The following is a 22,832-nucleotide window of genomic DNA, read 5'->3' on the forward strand; positions in this document are numbered from 1 at the left end:
CCATAGACATTTGGCTATGTTTAGTATATATGCCCTTCAGTACCAACTCTGAAATAACACATCATTTGGTTTTCAAACTGTAAGCATCATAATTCTCATGAAAACACAGCATTTTTCCATGTACATTTGTCATTCAATCATCAAACAACAATGGTAGGAAAAGTCTTTAAAACCCACTGACTTAGGTATGTAGATCTAAGAAAAACATCTAGCAAGTCAAGAGAAAGCTATAGTTACAGATGCTCTGGTTGTCTGATATTTTCTCTACTGTTAACTGAAGCCACTGAGAAGCTTCCTGGAATATCCCAGCAGAAAAACCAAAATGATGCCAAGAGTATGAGTTTTAAATTGGGGCACTCCCACCTCATTGGATCATCTAACATGCCCAGGCAGATGGACAGTTCTTCACCCAGAATTAACAAGCATTCATTAGTGCTTTTGTAAAAGACTAGCCATCTCTGTGTAAATACAATTTTAAAACATGTAATCCGGGAATTCTGTAGATACTATTTAGATTGCTCCAAATACCTGATGTTTACAAGCTGGTGATCCCAACTCCAATGGGAGTGGAATTCAACAGTAGTTATGTTTAATACCCATGCTTTTGTGTTAAATGTAGATCAGGGGTGTCAAATTGGCAGCCCGCGGGCCGGATGCATCACACGCAGGCCACGCCCACCCCAATTCCACAAATGGGGAAAATGTGAAATGTCACGTGACAATGGGACACCGCAGGTTTGACACCCGTGATCTAGATCATTTGTCTGATTCTCATGTCCATTGATGGGAGTTCCCAAATCATAGTAACTCATTGTTTGTTGAATAAGTCATGGTTAGCTGAATGTACCCAACACATTATACCATTTACAAATTGCATACCCCAGGGCTGAGCAAACAAGCACACAAAGTACCTTATGGCTTAGTAAGATATATGATCTCATGAAGGTTGTAGGGTTTCCATTTCTGGAGTTTTTAGGAAGCTGTACAGCCATTTCCCATGGAGTGTTTAACTGGTTGGCCATGCATTGCAGAGGGTTGAACTGGATGATCCTTGTTGTCCTTACCAGTTCTATGACTCTGATCCATTTATTCTCACCACACTACTGGGCTGACACTCTTGACGTTACAAATGGGAATGAACTATAAATATTCAAAATGTTTCTGATTTAAGGTCAGAAGCATGTTCTCCAAAAGGCAATTTCCTCACATTAACATTTTCCTTCAGATACGGAATTGTATTAGAACACAGTTGAAATAGGAAAGCATGGAAACGATGAAAAAATATCAAACTGAAAAAAATCAGAAGAAACATCTGCCCCCCCATTAAAATAGGATGAAAAGAGAATTCTAATTTTCTCCCTTTTTTCCCCTATACTTTCACATGTTTGAGACAGAAAGTGGTAGCTGATTTAGCCTCTCAACCAAATCCCAAAATCCATTTGTTGAATCAGATCTCTCTAAAATGATGATGCAGAAGAGGACATGCCAAAACGTGCTGATTCCAAAGCATGTATAATCTGAATGTAAAACAGCAGCCTGAAGGCAATAGCCATGTTAATTTTTTTGCAGCACTTCAAAGATCATTTTATTTTTAGAAGGCTCTTGTACTTTATGCATCTGGACCACGTTCCAAGAAAGCATATACATAGAACTAGGCTAATCTTTAAAGCACCATGGCACCCAGTGCAAACTTGGATGACTTATCGGCTTAATTATGTAGATCTGTCTTTGGAAATGCCTGCTATTAATTCCTTGTTGACAGGTTCATAGGATATAAAGCATAACTTCACTGACACAAAAGATTCAAAGAGTTTTAACATTTATTTTTACAAGGCATTTGCCTCATTGCTTTGTGAGGTTTATAAAGGTTAAATTTGTGCTACAGTTTTCTCAGCCTATCCATTGCCTGCAATGGACTGGATACATTTCTGACATAAAAATGAATCCTACAGCTCTTAAGCCACCAGTTTAATCAGTTAATGTTAAATCAAAGGATATACATATGTAGAGATTGCCAAACCTTTGTCACTTTAAAAAAAGAAAAGCTGGGTAACACAAAACCATGCATCTTGTGATATTTGCACAATCTGCATTAGTTCTTCAAGTTTTATTAGACAATGCTTTTTGAACTATTTTAAAAAAAAGGAAAAGGAACCAAAACAGAAACTTCAATGTAAATGCATTATATTCTACAAGCCAGGAAGATCTCTCTCTCTCTTAAGTTCCAGTTCATCCAAAAGGCAAATGGATTCTCTCAGTGAAGCCTATATTTGCAAAGGTTCAAACACTTAGTGTGGTTGGAGTTCTACAGAAATTATTGAATTATGCTTAAGGAGAACTCACAGGCCAAAAATCAGCTTGCAAGTAATGTATTTCCCTTGACTAATGCTCTAGGTTTTTGCTGTCCAAGATTGGCAATCAAGATAGGAGCCACATTTAGCAAGCCAGATGCATTATCTGGTGAGTTGTGTTCAAAAGAGGCATGTCTGCTTTTAAGTGCTTGGAGATTGCAGTCTTTGAGTATGCCTTCAGAGGTAAAACTGAATGTTACATAAGCCTGAAATACCAAACAACTTACACAAGTGCAAAGCCACAGATATTCTTTCAGAACAACTTTTCAACACAACCCTAAAACAGCACAAAATGTTCAGGATCATTGATCTTGGATTGAACATCTGATCAGATCTTTGTCACCTAGAAGCCAATGATACAAACCCTACTCTTGAGTAACCTTTATAAAAGATTACAAGGGAGAGGTCCCAAAAAATTTATTTTCCAACCATTTTTTAATTAAATGGCCACTATTCGGACAGTACTTTCAGCGAAGAAAATCTGCTCAGAACAGAAACATTATATTTGGGAGAAGGGAAGCAAAAGGCGTTTACAAAAGTGTAAACACACACACACACACACACACACAACTGGAAGCCATCTTATCAATAGTTACATGCCTGCAGCTTTCTTGATAGGGTAGAAAGAACAACTGGAAAAAAAACCCCACTATATCCAATTATTAGCACCTTGAAGAACGAGTGAGTTGCACTGACCTCAAAAATGTGGGGATTTCTGAAAAGTGGAATCAGAGTCATATTTAAGATTTAGGGCATTTTTATTGTTAAGGCACATAGGACCCTAACACTAAGATCAAATAGAGATATGAAAGGCTTTAAATCACAATAACTGATCGCAATAATGATTTTTATAACAAATCTGGCTTTTTCTCTGGAAACTATAGTTTCAGAAAATGTTATATAGATCTTAGTCAAAAAAGGGTAGGAGGAGGACAACAACTGAAGTTACATAACCTATTCCTGAATCATGACTATTTTTTTTAATAAAAACTATGTTTTCACAAAGAGCCCTTGGTAATTTTAGTTCCAAGAAGCACAAGAACTTTAGTGTTATTAAACTACATACATCAACAAACCGCATCAGACAACAGAGTGTCAAGCTTAACACTTTTCATGCCCCAGCTAAGCAGTATTGTACAGCTGAATGTGGGTTATAACAGGTTAATCCCATGTATGTCCCCATGTTCCCCGTATCTAATCGGCTTCCACCTCACAGAGGCGTCTTAATGCTCCCCATTGGAAAGGGTAACAGCAACTGCTTCAGTGTCCATTTTTGCAGGAATTCGTGGTACTTTCTTGGCAGGGCTGGGAATATGCTAGGAAAGGAGAAAGAAGCCATAGATTAGAACCCATCAAAAAACAAAGCTGACGGTTATTTAAAATGTGTGTTTCAAAACGTAATGAGAAAACCTAATGACACACAAGGAAAGAGTAGCCTAATAATAAATACACGGTTGTAGATACTTGAGCTACATAGTGCTAAATACTGTTCAGGCTGAATTCTGGGAGTTGAAGTCCATGCATTTTTAAGTTGCCAAAGTTGAAAAATGTTAGTAATGTTAGTGCAGACAATTCTCTATAAAGCATAACCAAGTCAGAGGTGAGTTTCTACCGGTTTGCACCAGTTCGAGGTAACCGGTAGTGGTAATTTGGCCTGGGTTGCAGAACCAGCAGTGACCCAGGCTGGCCACGCCCCAAAACTGGTTCCCCGGTTTGCGCTGCCATTGCCAGCATGTTTTTAGTAGTTTTTTATGTTCTTCGCACATGCACAGAACAATTTACAGTGAATTGTGCATGTGGGCAGTGAACTGGTACTGACGTTGGTAGGAACCCACCCCTGAACCAAGTGGCAGTTTCAGTTCTCTGGACTGAAGCACATGGAGAGAGAACAGGTCAAAGCCCAGCACATATTGGGGGTGGCAATTTATTCTCAACTGAATAATTGAACAAAGAATGCCAAAAATCCCTAGAAAACCATGCCCCAGATTTAAAGGACATCGGTGACAATAAATTATAATTAGGTAAGAATTGGATAATAGCATGAAATAACCTGGCATGCTTTAAAATTTGGAGAATGAAAACAAATAATTTTGAGTATCATGTTCCAAATTTAAGGAAAGTCCAATTTATAATTTTTGGACAATATATAGAGCCACAAAAACTACATGCACTACGTAGGAGAAATTGAAATTTGAGAGAAGATTCCCTTTTACATTAGCTCAAGAAATTGAGAATAGACATGATTTAATAGGATTTAAGACTCTGATTTGCTAGAATAACAAATACAGATGCACTTTGCTATGTGTTTGTTGTACAGCTCTTTATTTTGCAGGAGATAGAAATACCAAAGAGACAGTTAAGAGAAAACCAACATGCAAAATAGCAGGGACATGTGTTTAGAGAAAGCAAGCAGACTGCTGCACTTCTTCCCACAAAAATACCCTTCCTTTGAGTCACACAGACTGATCAGCACTAACATTGATAGTATTCAGGGCACACAGGTTTGCATTTAAGCAGAATTTCTATTTGGCCAAGACTTCAACTTCAGCAAAGTCGTAGTTAAAATAGAAGGGGAAAGGAATATCCAATTATGCAGTTTTAAATAATAATTAAGACTTGCAATTACGCAGTCTTAAACCCAGTCAATATGTGCACTTGCCCTTGAATATAAGGGAGGGAGGGAGATTATATGACTGCCCGCTTACCTCGCCAGCCAGGTTCAGATGAACTTCCACTCCTGCTTCCAGAGGTCTGTCACCCAGCATGGGACGACGGGCATATGTCCTTCTATGCTTTTCATCAACTCGTACTAAGTACCATGTTCCCTCAAAAAGATCATCCACTGAACACTGGGGGATGTAGTTTGCTGTAAAAAAAATTAGGAGGGTGGGGAAGCAGAAATTCAAAATAGGCATTTTATCCCAGGTATTCGCATACTGTAGCGATCAGCACCTTTTCAGATGACTCATTACTTTGAATAAAGTTAAGGGTCCCAAAAATAAAAAGTAAAAAGTCAATTCAAGTTTAATAAGTATATGTTTTTCTTGAAATTCTATTTCTTAAAAAAAATAAAAACACCTAAAACCTAAAGTAATCTTACACATGAACACAGAAAACCAAAAGTTACTAAACATTTTTGTTTTCTACAATTTTGCATATTTTTAGAGAGAAGTCAGTAGTTACAAGCGTTATGGTTTCTAGGAATGCAGTAGGGCTACAGAGTATATTAGTGCAACAAATATAATTTTTTAAAAGCTATTGATCCTAATCTGTTAATAACCTTCCCATTTATTAGCAAATCTCCTTCAATGGGGACTGTAATACATTTTATGTATCAAGGTTTACTATCTGAATACAAAATATGTTACTCAGATAATTCAGCTCAGAAGTTAAAAGGGGATGGAAGGTGCAAATCCTTATTAATCACAAATGGGATGGTTTTATTTCCTAGATATGGCTTAACTTATCCACATATCTCTAACTCAATGGAAAGTTCCCTAATAATTGGAAAAGATAGATTCATTTCATTATTGTTGTTAGAAAAATAACCATCAATATTTTTATGTGTCTGTACTTTTTAATGTACAGTACATTGTCCTTAATGTCATCTTAGAAAAGATGGATTTGATTAAAATAAACAAACTCACCAAATTTGACAAATTTACTGATATGGGTCCTATTCATTTCCATGAACATACACCAATTATGACTAAATCAAGATCAAAAATATCATAGATCCTCCATTACTCACCTAGGTGGTGAGTTTTTTCTCTCAGCATCATGTTTTCAGCAAATATTTCTGGTGAGATACATTTCCTTGAATCAAGCCTTGCTTTCAAATCAGTCAGGCTTGCTATTATTTTATCCAGAGAAGAGCCTGCAGTATAAAGGAGTAATTTACATTTTGTTGGAAACAATATTATAATACATAAACAGCTACAGACTTGGACATGCAAGAATAAAGCAAGTAATACAACCCTTTGATTTCCTATATATACCCCGAAAGGGGAACTCAAAGAAACTACTAAAGCAGAAACTCAGCAGAAACTTCTTAAAAGTTTCCTGACATTCATGCCAGCATAAACAATTATATCCCACATTATAACAGGACTCATCATTGCAGCTGAATTCTGATAAATTTTAAATCTATGCAATAGGGCTGAACAATGCGACAGATCTGTATCCAAAATATGCTTCAGACCATGTGAGGCCGGAAATGCAAGATCTGTCAGAAACTCCTTAAAGCATCTGAATCAATATAATTGTTTTAAAGAGTCACAAGTACTGCTACATTCGCACTCTGGTCCAAGCCAAAGTATCTTTTTGGAATCTAACCTGAAACGCTGCCCGGACCTTCTAAAATAATTTGCTTCAGAGAAAATTATAGTAGACCACAGAAGCAACTTCCTTTAGTTTTAATGTTTTGTACAAAAGAGATTTCTATTATACATGGGAGTCCCTTCCCAATCTATTGCCCTCCAGAATGGTTGAATTCAGTGGTGGGATTCAGTCAGTTCGCACCACTTCGGGAGAAACTTCGGTTGTTAACTTTCTGAGCAGTTTGGTGAACTGGTTGTTGGAAGAAATCATTAGGGCAGAGAAGCGGGTGTTAAATTATTTGAATCCCACCACTGATTGAATTCCTATAATGTTCAGAATGATGTGAGTTGAAGATACCCGAATAACACAAATTGGGAGGGAAAGACTGCTGTAGAGAAGACTTGGGGGTAAGTAGTGGACTTAAGAGACAAGAATATGACCTAATCACAACACATGGAATCAAAATATAACCAGTAATAGCTGCTAAGGATTGGCATTTCCCTAACGTGAATTCACCTCTCTATGTATGATCAGCAACTTTGGGCTTTCAAAGGTTCCTCAGGAAGCAACAGCATATATACATATTCATATCTCCACAATCACATGTGCTATATACCCTTTTAAAAATTTTAAACTCAAGATTCTAAATATGTTGAATTGTATGCTTGCACAGAGTCGCAGCACTATAAACAACTATTAGTATTTACACCCAATAGGAATTCAAAATTGGCCACATCTTATTGTGTGTGCATGCATGAGTACGCACACCCCGGGTGGCTTTCCTCACCTGGAGTTGCATCTTGGCTAACCTTGATGGAATAGAGGGTAGCAGCAAAACCAGAACCATATGAGAAAACTCCAATCCTTTGTCCTGCCAGTTGCTGTGGAGAGTACCTGCATGTCACAGGAGTCCAGTAGTTAGCAAAAAGTTTAAAGAAGATGAAGGAAAGCATCTCGTGGTTATTTATCCAGAAAATCTTATTGGCTTGTTACAGCCAATGTTTCCTATTAAATAGCATTGTCACTTTTTTCTCATTTTCCTAATTGCTCTTGGGAAAATGCTAAGTCCATTCTTATTGTCTTTTGTTCTATTTCATGTACAATACTACATACATTTATAGGAGAGTGTCATTGGATGTTAATGTAAAAGCAAATATTATATTTAGATAAAAAGAAAACAGGCAGCCTTGCTGTTTAAAGGTAAATGCCTTTTCTTTACATTTTTCTTCTTTCCTGCTTCTCCTCAAGTATTCACAATTGTTTTCTACCCACAAAATGTACCAGAAAGCAATTTTTAGGAATTCTTAGAAATGTATGGATTTTTGAAACAGTATATTAATGGTGTGTAAATTACCAAGATTTTCATTTTCAGAAATTCCTATATTGTTTCTAGAAAAAATATATTTGGGGAACTTACAATAAAAATACCATTAACATCTTGGGGATTTGTCTCTTGTTTCTTGACAAATTAAACCTGGGCTTTAGGAATATGCTATCTGAATCAATCAAATCATTTCAATGCATCTCAAACTATTACCATCATACTTACTGGGCTAACAGAGAAGCAAGGCAGCCATAAACAGATGGTGTATACATATTTCCATTTTGATTAGAGACAAGCAAAGAAGCCTTTGTTTTTTGGCTGAAGATTTCAGAGCTAGCCTTCATAAAAGCTTTTTCCACATCTCTGTCAAAGTAGGTGTCTTCCAGTTTTAGATCTCTGAAAGTAAGATAAATATGTAGAATAAATACATACAGAATCCTTTTTTCAACCTGCTGGGTGATTTGAGATTAGCGATGATTTGGAAGACATGTTATCAAAGGATTTATATATATTGGATTACGTATATGAGGAACAATCCTAAAGCTTCACAATCTAAACTCACTTACTGTGATATAAATTTCACTGAATTATTTAGAAAACTCTATTTACTTTTATGCTACAGTTCAGCTATCATCTTGACTTGTGCAAAGAATCTTTCTCTCGCTTTCTTCTTCTTAACATTTTCTTTATATGCCCTTAGTGTGTCACTGTGGATCACTGGGCACTCAACAGCAGATCTCGGGCACTTATTAGGATGGCATATAAAAGAGGGATAACCCTTTCTGTTGGCACAAGCTCTTTCCTTTCTTATATATAATTTTATTAAGCATTTTATTTACAATAGTAAAAACTGATACAAGCTAAATGTAAAGAAAATAAAATTGAAAGATTAATAAGCAGACAAAAAAAGAATGAAAGATGAAAAGAAATATAATAAAAAGAAAACAAATAGATATGGAAGCAACTTCCAACCTTTAACAAAACAAGTGTAAACAAACGTAATCACTCTTCACCTTCTATAAAGTTAAATAGATCTTTATCCCATATCCCTTCCCTTATCCATAAGCATGTCCAAAAAACATCAACTTTTCAGCCCACACTCTTCTTTTAGTAGATAAACATTGTTGGACACAATCCATTGTTTCAGCCATCTGTGAGGAGGCTTGGTACAAATTATCTTTAACCAATGAGAATAAAACATTTGGGTGACACATAATTATGTAGGTCTCAATTATATATTGCCATTAAGTACAGTGTTAAAAATATTTGCCAAATCTTGCTTTTGAGATTATCTCTTGTATTGGGATAGTTTACCTAAATGCTTCCAGGCCATTGTAAATGTCATTTTCTTTCGAGAGTGTTGGCTCATTAAGAAAGTCATTCAGAAGCAGGCGGGCTACAGATTTCTGAACAAGTTTGCAATATGGGGAATGGAAGATTATGAAGCCAAAATCTTTCAGGGTGAAGTCCTTGTCAATTCCCTCTGAAAAAAATAGAAAGAAAAACAATAAAAAACAATGGCATTCTAGAAATGATCTGTCTAAAACTGCAAATCCCACATATGCCGTTGTAAAACAGAGCTTATTTCCATGTAAGCAAACATGATCCTGGAATGTAAATATATTAGTTATTCTAAGATTAAGACTCTTGAAAACAGTGTTTACAATCTACAAATCTTACACTTAGCATTTTAACAAAATTTGACACCATCTCTCAGAAGACTCAGAGTAGCAACAAACACAAACCATCCCGGTTTGATTAAAGCCTCAAAACACATAGGGCTAAGTATTTATTTATTGATGTGCTCTAGTTATTCCTTACTCTTGCATACCCATGCCTTCTTTACCTGTTCTTTCAATGAGGCACAATTCATTTATTTACAATACCTGCATCTTACATCATGTTATTTCATGACTGGAATAGTATACTCTCTTTAAAGAGGTGCAGTACTGCAGGCCAATTCTGCTGACTGGCGGATGCCAGCAGTTTGGCAGTTCGGGTCTCACTGGCTCAAGGCTGACTCAGCCTTCCATCCTTCCGAGATCAGTAAAGTGAGGACCCAGATTATTGAGGGCAATATGCTGACTCTGTAAACCGCTTAGAGGGGGCTGTAAAGCACTATGAAGCAGTATATAAGTGCTACTGCTCTTTTGAAATACCTATTTTTCCCCATCCAGTGTTTACCCACTTTCTAAAAATTATCAGGTGGTCTTTCTCCCTTAAAAACGCATAGGTCAGCGATGCCAGAAGTGGGGGGAGTGTAGGGGGGGGCGTGCGCAGGCGTGCCGCACCCATAATGCAATGTGTGACACCCCCCAGTGCGCATGCGCACATGAGACGCGCTCTCCATTTTTTGCATGTTTTTTTCGCCCTCCCAAGGCTTCATAGGTTTTATAGGAAACAGCCTCTCCCGCCCCCCCGGAGGGCCTCCGGAGGCTTCAGGGAAAAATGCCCCTATGAGCAAACTGAAAGTCCATTCCCGAACTTCCGGTTTGCCCATAGGGCTGTTTTTTTGCGATCCGGAGGCTTCAGGGAAGCTCCTGAAGCCTCCGGAGGGCCTCCGGGAGGGGGGCAGGGCAGGAGAGGCTCTTTTCGCCCTCCCCAGGCTCCTATAAAGCGCTTAGAGCCTGGGGAGGGTGAAAAATGGCTTTAAAAAAGGCTGAACTCAGCTGACAGGGCAACGCCTCGCGTGCCCTGACAAATGGATTCGCGTGCCGCCTGTGGCACGCATGCATAGGTTCGCCATCCCAGGTATAGGTCTTGTGCATTATTAAAACACACCTCTCAAAACCTATTAGCACTTCAAACAAAGCCCTTCCTGAGTCAAAATGGTATTAATAAATTGCTACAATGTCCTTGCAGTGAACATTTAGTTTCGAGATCTTCTGTTTTGCTCCTAAAGCAGTAAAAGATTTGTGTGCCATTTTCAAGTGTGAATGGAAAATGTTTTATGTCTGTAGCAGCTTTCAAAATGTTATAGAAAAGAATAACATCCCAAAGAGAAAAAAGGGGAGCCTGAGTCTTTAACTACATTTTCTAGCAAAAGGTACCTTTCTGCCATTGGGCATAGATTTTCTTGCGATAGACATTGTAACAGCGATCCAGTGCATTGAGGTAGCATTGTATGGAAAGCTTGCCGTCCACCACAGGATACTCAGATACCATATCAGGTTTATAAAAGTCATATGCATGCTGCATGTGAGTCCCACGCAATCCTAAAGGGAAAAAGCCACATAGGAAAGAGTTAGACATTCACAAGCTGTTTTTCCAACACAGAGATGCATTATGCAGAACTAGAGTTAATGGGAAGTGTTGAAGAAGTGAGATAGTATTTTCAATTTTTCATTTCTCTGAGAAAATGGAAAGTGCAGTATTTAACATCCAAAGAGAGCGCCTTTGTAGAATTATTGTATTCAGTTCTCTTGATCTTTTGAGCCAGTTTGTTTGTATAAATGCTGATGTAAACAATCCATTTGCATTACCAGTGGGAAAATGAATATGTTTAACATCCTGGCTACCATACTTGGAAAATTGCTTAAGACTGTACTCTTAACAGGTAGAAAAAGAGGCAATTACTCCAGATTTGTTACTGTGATGTTTTAAAAGTGCAAAAGTCCAAAGTAAGCAAAGCAAGTAAACTGTCAATGGATGTGGTGACTAACTTAACCTTTGTTCTGGGGTTGCACAATACAATGAGCCATAAACAAGTCTTTCCTCAGTTGTACTTAATCAGGGCACAAACGTATTCCAGAAAACTCTGCCTGGCTCTCATGTGAGATTGCCTTTATTTCATCCCTAACCTATCCAAGAGACTGTTTAAAGTTAGCCTTTGTTGTTCCAGTGTTTAAAACAATTTATCACACTTTAGTGAGAAACAAACTGTACCTACAATCTGATACTCAGCAACCATCAATCAGCTAATCTCACTTTAGCGGTGGGATCAGCAAGCATCACTTAGCTACTTTAGGCTGCAGCACACATGTCAAATCCCTTCTCGTCCCTGGACACAGTTTTCTAAAGCCATTCTGAAGATCAGACCTTTCAATCTTATCTTTCCCCCATCCACGTTAAGTTTCCCAGTTAAATCCTCTCTTGAACGCTTGGATCAGCCTGAATACAGGTAATCCTAGGCTTAAAACCACAAGTAAGTCCAACATGTGTTTCTAAGGGAGACAATTGTTAAGTGAATTTTCCCCATTTTACAACCCCTTTTGCCATAGCTGTTAATGAATCACAACAGGTATCAAGTTAGCAACACAGTTGTTAAGTGGATCCGGATTCTCCATTGATTTTGCTGACCAGGTGGTTGTAAAAACATGATTCCAATCGTCATAAATAGGAACTGCTGTCAAGCATCTGAATTTTGATCATGTGACCAGGAGGATGCTGCAAACATGACAAATGCTCATTAAGTTTTTTCAGTGCCGTTGTAACTTCAAGCAGTCACTTAACAGACGGTTGTAAGTCGAGGACCACCTGTAATGGCTGAATGATGATGCTAGCGCAGTGTTTCTCAACCTTGGCAACTTGAAGATGTCAGGACTTCAACTCCCAGAATTCCCCAGCCAGCATTCGCTGGCTGGGGAATTCTGGGAGTTGAAGTCCAGACATCTTCAAGTTGCCAAGGTTGAGAAACACTGTGCTAGTGGATAAGAGCTGTTTTTAAAAGACACGTTTACTGCTTTTCTGGAATGACCTGCTGATCAGTTCTGATTTGGCAGAAATGCTTTGAGCAAGCGCTTTCAGATTTTTATTGGCAATTTCAGAGTAGCCCGAAGCTCATTCTGAACGGTTAATAACAATTGGCTGATGGTTGGTTTTTCTTTGACACACCTGGGCAAAAAGATTTGTACTAAGTCTGGGCAGGTTTTGATAGGTGGGCAGTCAACCCATATCTCAAAAATCCGATTCTTTCTTTCCAGTAGAACCCACTGAAAGAGCGGGCTGATATTTGGTGGGAGGGGAGAAAAATAAATCTTAATGAATCCAGTAATCCCTATCCTTAGCATGCCCTGCGTAATACCATTTGCTGACCTGTATGTGCCAGGATAAGGATTACCACTGGGTCAACAAAAATTAGAATATGCTACCATAAATGCTAACATAGGATATGCTGGTTCAAGGACTTTAAGCACTTTATCTCAGCCATGGCAAAGAACCTCAAACAAATGCCCTGGACTTGCGCATCAGGCAAAGCTAGCCAAAAAACTCTGATCAAAGTTAAAGCATGAGTCCTTGGTGCTCAGAGTGTGGCTTATTACCCAACTAAATGACCTCATCACTGGCATGATGTTACCTAGTTGGGTAATAAAATGTCTGCAAGCAAACCATCAAATATGGAGAGCAGCAAGGACCCACAATGCAACCCTGAGGTATACATATTTGCATATGTTGAAAGTTAAACTAACCAGATATGCGAGTGTAGAACTGTACACAACCCCATCCCCAAAATGCAATGCCAGCGACCCAGCATGCCCCCTGCTCCCGAGCATGCGTGCATATTCCCCCGCATGCCCCACCGTTTTGGCTTCCAGGTTGGTGCAGGAGGCTTTTCAGGCCCAAAACGGGGTGCGGGGTGGGGGTGGGGCTTGCAATCTCCACAATTTCTCCCCAGCGCACCCAGACTTTCTCCTCCATTCCTGCCACGGAGCAGCACCTGCGGAGGATGGAACCTGTGGAGATTGGGAAAGGCATGGGCAGCAGGAATGCAGGAGAAAGCTAGGGTGCATTGGGGGAAGACACGCTGGGGGGAAACTGCGGAGATTGGTGAAGGCCCCGTCCGGTGCATGCACGGCAGAGACCAGCTGGCCGGCGGGAGATGTGCATGGTGCAGCTGGACTGGGGCAATGGGTGGCATGCCTGCAGAGAGGGCTCTGTGTGATACCTGTGGCACGTGTGCCATAGGTTCGCCATCATGGGAATAAGTAGTAACGGGAGCACTAACCTCGTTCAAAAATGAGAGGTGCATTTGGACCCACAAGCATAGCAACGGCACCAGCTCCTCCAGTTGGTCTGGCATTCCCAGTGGCATATACAGCTATGTCTCCAGCAACAACAAGTGCATAACGCCCTGAAAAAATACAAATATAAGCTATGAATGGACGGCATCAAGATTACGAGATATGTCAGTTACGACAATCTTATGCAAACAGAAACAATCCCATCCAGAGGTATTCAACCTGCAACTATTTTAATCAACCTCCACCATTCATTTCTGCATTTAGCATTTAAAATCCTATTAAAATGTTCTGATTATATTGTGTTGACACATATCCTGCTATACAAATTTGCATTTTGTATGAGGACAAGTGTGAGCATTTATAAGTGGCCTTTGTGTCAATAAAAGGAAATAGCACAGAGGAAGGTATGTCTAGATTAGGCGCCATAGAACTTGTAGGATAAGCAGAAAATGTTCATAGGGTAATAGCTTTAGATGATGCTGGATTTCTTATGAAAGCCTGATAAATTATAAAGATATTATCTCACAGAATATTCTTATATTTCCATTTAAACTGACCTACACCATTAGAAACCTGTTAGTTGCTACACTCAATGACATTTATCAAGAGTTTTATCTCAAAAAATTTTCTAGTGTAGCAAGAACTACTACAAAAGTTGCACAACTAAGTGTGACTTGACAATCAGAATTTATCCTATTTTATAGATAGAAAATTGACTAGCACCGTTGTTATCTTTTTGAAGATTATGTTTTCCATGCCTCACATATCAGGATACAAACCTCTATCCTCACCCAGATAATTTATGATACCTCCGCATGTCAACATTGCACCATCCTACTTCGTATAGTGTTGTAATCAGCAACTATTTCAACTACTGTATTTTTCGGAGTATAAGACACACCAAGATTTTGAAGATGCAAATAAAAAAAGGTTTTTGCACTCTGCAAACCTCCCAAAAATGGCCCATTTTTTGAGAAAACGGGCCCATCCCCCCCCAAAAGGCATGAATAGCCTTTAGAGGGCTTGCAAAGTACTCCTAAAGGGGGGGGGGCAAAAACGAGAAAAAAACGGCCTGTTTTTTGCAAAAACAGACCCATTTTTCATAAAAAACGGGCATGGATAGCCTTTAGGAAGCTTATAGAGTGCTGCTGGGGGCTGGGGAGGGGGGGCAAAAAACAGCCTGTTTTTGCTCATTTCTGCCCTCCCCAGCCCCCAGGAGCTCTCTAAAAGCTTCCTGCAAGCTCTGTATGGCCATTTTGGTGAAGGGGGCAGGGTTTTGGGAGGCAAAAAATGCTGTATTCAGTATATAAGACTTTAAGACTATAAGATTTTCAGCCTCTTTTTTGAGGGAAAAGGGTGCGTCTTATACTCTGAAAAATACGGTAGATACTTTAGACTTGGCTAGAAGCTGAAAAGCATTCATCATTAGTTCCTCCCATAGATTCACACAGATACTGTGCTAATTAAAACTTTTTTAAAACAGTCTTCTGCAATGTAAACAGAGGATTTGGCAATGCATCTCACCTCTCTGGATTTCTATAACATTTCTAACGTTGTGTGGCTAAGAGGCAATAATTGAAATACATATCGAGAAAATCTTGATTTGAGTAGGTGTTAAGTACCAAGCTACTTTTATGGAGGGTTTTGGAAATTGTATCTTTGTTGACTCTTTTTTCAATTTATTCAAGGATTTGAGTTGCCCCAGATGATCAAACTTACCATCCCAAGAACTAGATTCCACCCAGTTGATGGCATTGAAGAGTGCAGCTGTGCCTCCATAGCATGCATTTGTTGTGTCAATGCCCTCCACATCTGTGTTACCAGATTCTTCAAAGAGCTGCATCAGGACTGTCTTTACAGATTTGGATTTGTCAATGATCGTCTCCGTTCCAACTTCAAGTCTTCCAATGCAATCGTAGGACAGGCTATTGCGCTCCATCAGCTTCTGGACTGCAGTGAGGCAGAGTGAATTGATATCCTCTCTGTCAGAGCAGAAGCCCATCTTGGATTGTCCCAAGCCAATAGTGTATTTGCCTGCATCCACTCCATCAAATTTCTCTAACTCTACCTGGTCAACATACTGGGAAGGAAAATAGATCTCCAAAGCTACAATTCCCACATCTTTTGGCCAACAGGCTTCAGCATTCACAGGTAGGGATCCAGGCATATTGGTGTATCTAAAAAAAAGGTCATAGTTTTATACCAATGTACAATACTGAAATTTAGTTTTAAAAAATATCAATAATACAATATTTCACACAGTAATTGTCAAGAACAAATATTATCTATTAGACAATTTTAAGCTATTCCAGAAACAGCTATGAGTAAACAGAAAGAATAGTTCATATAGAAATGTACTCTTCTTCTTCAACTCATGCTATATATGTCAGCTACTTTCTAAATTCTAGTCTATCAGTGTTCTCAATCTGGTCAATTTTAAGACATGTGGATTTTAACTGTCAGAATTCTCCAGCCAGTTATGCATCCATGCAATTGTGTGGATTTTCATTATTTTAATAAGAATTCAATTTTTAAAAAGCAAATACTCATTTTGCTTTGTCTTTTAAAAGGACATACCACCATATATCTTGCACTGAAGGAGGATGTGTTCTCCCTATTCTATAGATGAACATCTAACTTGTTTTGCTTCACACCTCTTAATAATGTCCAAGATGGGGGGGGGGGAGCAGAAATATTCTGTCAGAATGGAAAATATAATTTTGCATTCTTCCCCTAAAAAACATAAACCACAGCAACAAAATGCTGTTTCTGTTCATAAAGATACCATATACCTACTGGAATTCAGAAATATATAATACAGTATCCAGTATATAAATACTATTTTTTTAAAAAAAATCACTATATTTTCTGGAATATCATTTTTCTTTTAAAATTATGAAAAGAATGAGAAGAAACAAACATGCAGGGCAGAAATGACAAGAATGTTAAATAAATTCAGAAATATATAATACAGTATCCAGACATGGAAACGATATGCCTATTAACATCTAGTTTCTATTTCCACATATTGTAGTTTGACCGAAACTTCATGCCCTACTGGCAGGTTTACTGAATAGCTCTTTGCTAGTAACATTACACTTCTTGAACATTACCACTCTTGATTGAAGAGGCAATTCCAAGAATCAACTATTTCAAATTCATAATAATAACCTATTTAGTCTTATTACATTTTTCTTACTTGATTTCTTTCTGCCACTCCCATTCCTCTTTGCGTGGCTTTGTTTTCAAACCACAGTCAGACAACCATTGGCCTTTGCCCTACTTATTCTTGGAAAATAAATTTATATTCAAATGAACTAATTAAGGAATGACGACAAACAACAGAGTTTAATAGTTAGGGCCCTCAGGAATAAAAAAACAACAACATTGGCACCTTCCAAAGCAGAAATTAACATGATTGTCAATGTCAAAAGATAATTGTCTGAGTTGTGCTTAATTCATGGGTTTTTATATTAGTGATTTCCCCAGGGAAATATAGGTATTTAATGCTTTTTGCTTTCAAAGACATATTTACTATTTTTTAAATTTATTTTATTAGGCTTATCAATTGAATCAGTAGTTTATAATCCTACTATAGGCAAGCAGGATTAAAACAGCAATATAATCAGCAAGGAAAATTCTATATAAAACATTCCTATCTTAAGGAATCACATTCTTATATAGTCATGTATTCTTACACAAACTTACTTCAAAACACACACACACGCACTCTACACCAGAATTTTACAGCATTTGTTTTTCCCCTCAAGAGAAACTCTGGACCAGATTGACAGCTCATATTTTTCACTCACAATATAAAGCATTTTTTTTAAAAAAGATACAAAAATAAAATTGGCAAGTTGTTATAAAAATAAAGCAACTAAGTATGTTACTTGAACACCTGTCCTCAGCAGAAAGACTGAAAAATACATTTGGTGCATTTTTCTACACAACTGAAGAAATTTACAAACAACAAACACAACACACACACAAAAAGGCAGAATAGTGACAGGCTGCCACCACCGTGGGCACAAGTCCAGAAATTAGTTCAACTTCAACAGCTTCAAAGAAAATACTGCATGCCTACCAGTAGATATGGAGGAATCATGGGACAGGGGTGGGCTGGGTAAGAAGGCAGATGTTTTGTAAAGAGGCAGTATCTTCAGATAGTTAAAATGAAGATTTTTTCCCCACTCATTAATACTTTAGCTACTACTACTATACACACACACATGTATGTGTGTGTGTGTGTATGTATGTGTCAATCTCTCTCTTTCTCTCTTATTATACATACATACATACATACATACATACACACATACATACATAATGAAACCAAAAGTTAGGATCTAGAGTATAACATTCATCTGCTACACACACACACACACAGAGACACACGTCAATCTCTCTCTCTCTCTCTCTCTGTATATGTATATGTGTGTGTATGTATGTATGTACCAACCAGAAGTTAGGATCTCGATTATAACATCCATCTGCTACACACACACACATAAGTCTCTCTCATTTTATATATCTATAATGAAACCAAGAGTTAGGATCTGGAGTATAACACACACACACACACACGTGTGTGTGTGTCCCCCTCTCTCTCATTACATATATCAAATGAAATCAGAAGTTCGAATCTGGAGTGTGACATCCAGAGAGAGATTTGTTTCTATTGCAGAAACAGAAACTGATTCTTCTCGATTAACTGTCTGAAATCAGCCCACACATTCCGGCCGTGGGGTTGCCCGCTTCCTCCAAAAGTCCCAGGGGGGCCAGACCTGCAGGGCTTCGGCTCCTACAATCCCAAGCCCCAAGGTAAGGGACCCATGGGAGTTGGAGTCCGGCACATCTGAGGTGGCGAGAGGAGTCTGCCCTAAGCAACACTCGCGATTCCCCCAAAAGACAGCCGGGCAAGACGAGGGGAGAGAGAAGGCGCCTTTCCGCCGCGAACCACACGATGTCCTTGGCCGCAGCCGCCTCCTTGAAGGCGCTCAGGGATCCGGAGGGGAGAAGCCCGTCCTGCTTCCCCCTTGTGCCGCCAAAGCAGAGGACTGAGAGCCTTCTGTCTCTCCCTCGGCTCCGCCACAGCCTCCCGACCCCCGGGCAGCCCTGGAATCCCGCCCGCCAAGGCCTCCCACCCGCTTGGCCACTCACCCGCAGTGGAATCCCATCGCCGGCTCCGGCAGACGCCGCGAGCCCCTGACCGCGCATGCGTACATGTCATGCCTTTTCTTCCCCTCAAGACCGGTACTGTCCTCTTAAAAGCCAAGCGGCCGCGCGCGCACCTTTTCCCCCCCTCACCCACCCCCCTGCTGCTCCTCCTCCTCCTCCTCCGTGGAGCCACGCCCCCTGCTTCATTCTGACGCGCCCGCCCAGCTTCTGTGCGACACGCTCCCCTCAGAAATCGGGAGTCCTCCAACGCCGCCCGCGGGGCGGACGCCGTTTCGTGGCTCGCGCGGTCGCCCCTCTTAGGGCGGCCCCTCCCGCAGGGGACACGCGCGCGCACGCGAAGGAGCATAAAGCAGGAAGCGAGCGAGCGACGCTTAGCTACGGATTCGTTTGAAATGGGAATGAACGAACCATTAAGACTGCCATGGTTTCGCCTTGGATAATTAGCGCCAGAGCGTCCCTAACGTTATTAAGATACCTCGATATTGTTTTTTTAAAGGTCTGTGTACTTGCACCACTTGTATATTAGGTTAGCGGCTGCGCTCCAGATGTGCCAATGCAAGCTCGATTACTGTCTGATGGGAGTTGTAATCCAATTCAAGGTAAAGTTTCCCCTCCCACGTGCTCATCTCTGTTTCAAAGCCAAAGAGCAAGCGCTGTCCAAAGACGTCTCTGTGGTCATGTGGCCTGCACGACTGAACGCTGTTACCTTCCCACCAAAGGTGCTTCCTATTTTTCTACTTGCATTTTTTACGTGCTTTTGAACTGCTAGGTTAGCAGAAATGGGAGTTCGCTCCGTTATGCGGTGCTAGGGATTCGAACCACTGAACTGCCAATCTTTCTGATCGACAAGCTCAGCGTCTTAGCCACTAAGCTATCGCATCTACAAATACACAATTGGTGAAGAGTAGTTTCACTACTTAATGTTGGATTGCTTTTTAAATTTGAATTTATTTTATCCCGCCTTTGTGATTTTTATAAATAAGATGGCGAGCATATTCTTTCATTCATCTGTTTTCCCCATAACTCCTCTTATGAGGTGAGCGGAGAGTTTGACTGGCAACAAAGTTAACCAGCTGGTTTTCATGCCTATGGTAGAACTAGAACTCATGATCTCTTGATTCATTAGTCCAGCACCTTAATCAAACTGGCTACTTTACAAACGGCATTTGCCCCATTCAGAGGCCTCCAATGTATATAGGAGTTGTGATTTTATCTCTGAGCTTTCTAAAGGTAGGTCTATCTTTATTATACAATACAATACAATACAATACAATAGCAGAGTTGGAAGAGACCTTGGAGGTCTTCTAGTCCAACCCCGTGCCTAGGCAGGAAACCCTATACCGTTTCAGACAGATGGCTATCCAACATCTTCTTAAAGACTTCCAGTGTTGGGGCATTCACAACTTCTGGAGGCAAGCTGTTCCACTGATTAATTGTTCTAACTGTCAGGAAATTTCTCGTCAGTTCTAAGTTGCTTCTCTCCTTGATTAGTTTCCACCCATTGCTTCTTCTACCCCCAGGTGCCTTGGAAAATAGTTTGACTCCCTCTTCTTTGAGGCAACCCCTGAGATATTGGAACACTGCTATCATGTCTCCCCTAGTCCTTCTTTCTATTAAACTAGACATACCCAGTTCCAGCAACCGTTCTTCATGTTTTAGTCTCCAGTCCCCTAATCATCTTTGTTGCTCTTCTCTGCACTCTTTCTAGAGTCTCCACATCTTTTTTACATCGTGGTGACCAAAACTGAATGCAGTATTCCAAGTGTGGCCTTACCAAAGCATTATAAAGTGGTACATTAACACTTCATGTGATCTTGATTCTATCCCTCTGTTGATGCAGCCTAGAACTGTATTGGCTTTTTTGGCAGCTGCTGCACACTGCTGCACACTGCTGGCTCATATTTAAATGGTTGTCCACTAGGACTCCAAGATCCCTTTCACAGTTACTACTGTTGAGCAAGGTACCACCTATACCTGTGATGGTGAACCTATGGCACGCGTGCCACAAGTGGCACGCGGGGCCATTTGTCAGCTCAGTTCACCTTTTTAAAAGCTATTTTTCGCCTTCCCCAGGCTCCAGAGGCTTTATAGGAGCCTGGGGAGGGCGAAAAGAGCGTCCCCCACAGGCTTCAGGGACCGTCCCTGAAGCCTTTGGAACGCTTAAAACGACCCTCCGAGCAAACCGGAAGTGACTTCCGGATTGCTCGGAGGGTCGTTTTAAGCGTTCCAAAGGCTTCAGGGACCGTCCGAGGCTTCCCTGATGCCTTCGGAGCGCTTAAAACCACCCTCCGAGCAACCCGGAAGTCACTTCCGTTTGCTCGGAGGGTGGTTTTAAGCACTCCGAAGGCTTCAGGGAAGCCTCTGGACAGTCCCTGAAGCCTCTGGAGGGCCTCTGGGGGGTCGGGGGAGGCTCTTTTCGCCCTCCCCAGGCTCCTATAAAGCCCCTGGAGCATGGGGAGGGCAAAAAAAATGTAAAAATGGGGGGGGTCGCGCGTTGCATAATGGGTGCGGCATGCCCGCACTCGACCCCCCTGCACTCCCCCCACTTGTGGCACGCGAGCCAAAAAAGGTTCGCCATCACTGACCTATACTGTACCTGTGCATTTCATTTTTCTTGCCTAAATATAGAACCTTACTTTTTTCACCATTGAATTTCATGTTATTAGATAGTGCCCAATGTTCAAGTTTGTCAAGAGCCTTCTGTATCTTTAGCCTATCTTCTGGAGTGTTGGCTATTCCTGCCAGCTTGGTGTCATCTGCAAATTTGATGAGTTCCCCATTTATTCCCTCATCCAAATCATTGATGAAGATGTTGAAGAGTACTGGGCCCAAAACAGAGCCTTGGGGTACTCCACTGCATCCCTCCCTCCATGTACATGCAGTTCCATTGAAGACTACACGTTGAGTGTGGTTGGTCAGCCAATTATGAATCCATCTGGTGGTGATGCTGTCCAACCCACATTCTTCTACTTTATTAAATCACTGCATGGTTCTTTGATCCACAAAAGGACTTCCACTTCTTTTTTTAATTGAGCCACTGGGATGTTTACAAAATTGAGTGCAAGCTTCCAACTGCCCTAGACCAACAGATTATTAAATGATTGAAGTTGTGATTGAATGCATACCTCGATAGCCACATTAAGAAAATGGTTGCAAAAGAGATTAGAATTTGTACACTCGAGTTAGTGATTCTTCACCTTTAATCAATCTTTGGTACTGCTAAACGTGCTGATGTTGCAGTAATGTTTGGAGGACTCTGTGGAAACAATACTCATTACTCAATTTCAGAGTTTTGCATCATTTGTCTGAGAAATCAAAAGCAAATAGTTATACAGTTGTACTGTGTGCAGCTTCCTAGAAATCATTAAATGGGGGGTATAGTCTGTTCACAAGCAACTTGGGGCATGTACTAAATGTTCTAGGCATGCTTTTTATTTTGAATTTGTAATACAAACAGTCTACGGGACAGGGTCACCCTGAGAACAGATCAAGACAGGTAGACCTACCATATTTTTCAGAGTATAAGACGCAACGGAGTATAAGACACACCAAGATTTTGATGAGCAAATTTTAAAAAAAGTTTTTGCACTCTACAGATGGGCCCTTTTTTTTTCAAAAAAGGGTATGCATAGCCTTTAGGAAGCTTATAGAATGCTCCTGGGGATTGGGTGGGGGCAAAAATGAGCAAGAAACTGC

General features: G+C 40.2%; 2 protein-coding genes across 4 annotated transcripts in view; both read right to left on the reverse strand.

The window, feature by feature from the left end:
* Positions 1-22,832, reverse strand: part of TMEM267 (transmembrane protein 267) — a 437,091-nt gene that overhangs the window by 310,695 nt on the left and 103,564 nt on the right. The gene's annotated exons all lie outside the window — the stretch shown is intronic.
* HMGCS1 (3-hydroxy-3-methylglutaryl-CoA synthase 1) overlaps positions 3,091-22,832 on the reverse strand; it is a 31,222-nt gene continuing 11,480 nt past the window's right edge. Inside the window, exons 1-10 of one of the 3 annotated variants that reach the window (XM_081942233.1) lie at positions 22,262-22,280; positions 15,675-16,132; positions 13,940-14,065; positions 11,046-11,210; positions 9,310-9,478; positions 8,221-8,391; positions 7,459-7,565; positions 6,103-6,228; positions 5,057-5,217; positions 3,091-3,667 (exon numbers count right to left, since the gene is read on the reverse strand). In XM_081942233.1, the coding sequence (XP_081798359.1) occupies positions 3,575-3,667; positions 5,057-5,217; positions 6,103-6,228; positions 7,459-7,565; positions 8,221-8,391; positions 9,310-9,478; positions 11,046-11,210; positions 13,940-14,065; positions 15,675-16,132; positions 22,262-22,275 (1,590 nt within the window). In that variant the 5' untranslated portion in view covers positions 22,276-22,280 and the 3' untranslated portion in view covers positions 3,091-3,574. Of the gene's footprint in view, positions 3,668-5,056; positions 5,218-6,102; positions 6,229-7,458; positions 7,566-8,220; positions 8,392-9,309; positions 9,479-11,045; positions 11,211-13,939; positions 14,066-15,674; positions 16,133-19,118; positions 19,258-22,261; positions 22,281-22,832 lie in introns of those variants that run through there. The other 2 variants (XM_081942232.1, XM_081942234.1) reach the window with 2 other exon arrangements.

This window comes from Natrix helvetica, assembly GCF_964273705.1.
Source record: "Natrix helvetica genome assembly, chromosome: 2".
In the NCBI taxonomy this organism is placed as follows: Eukaryota; Metazoa; Chordata; class Lepidosauria; order Squamata; family Natricidae; genus Natrix; species Natrix helvetica.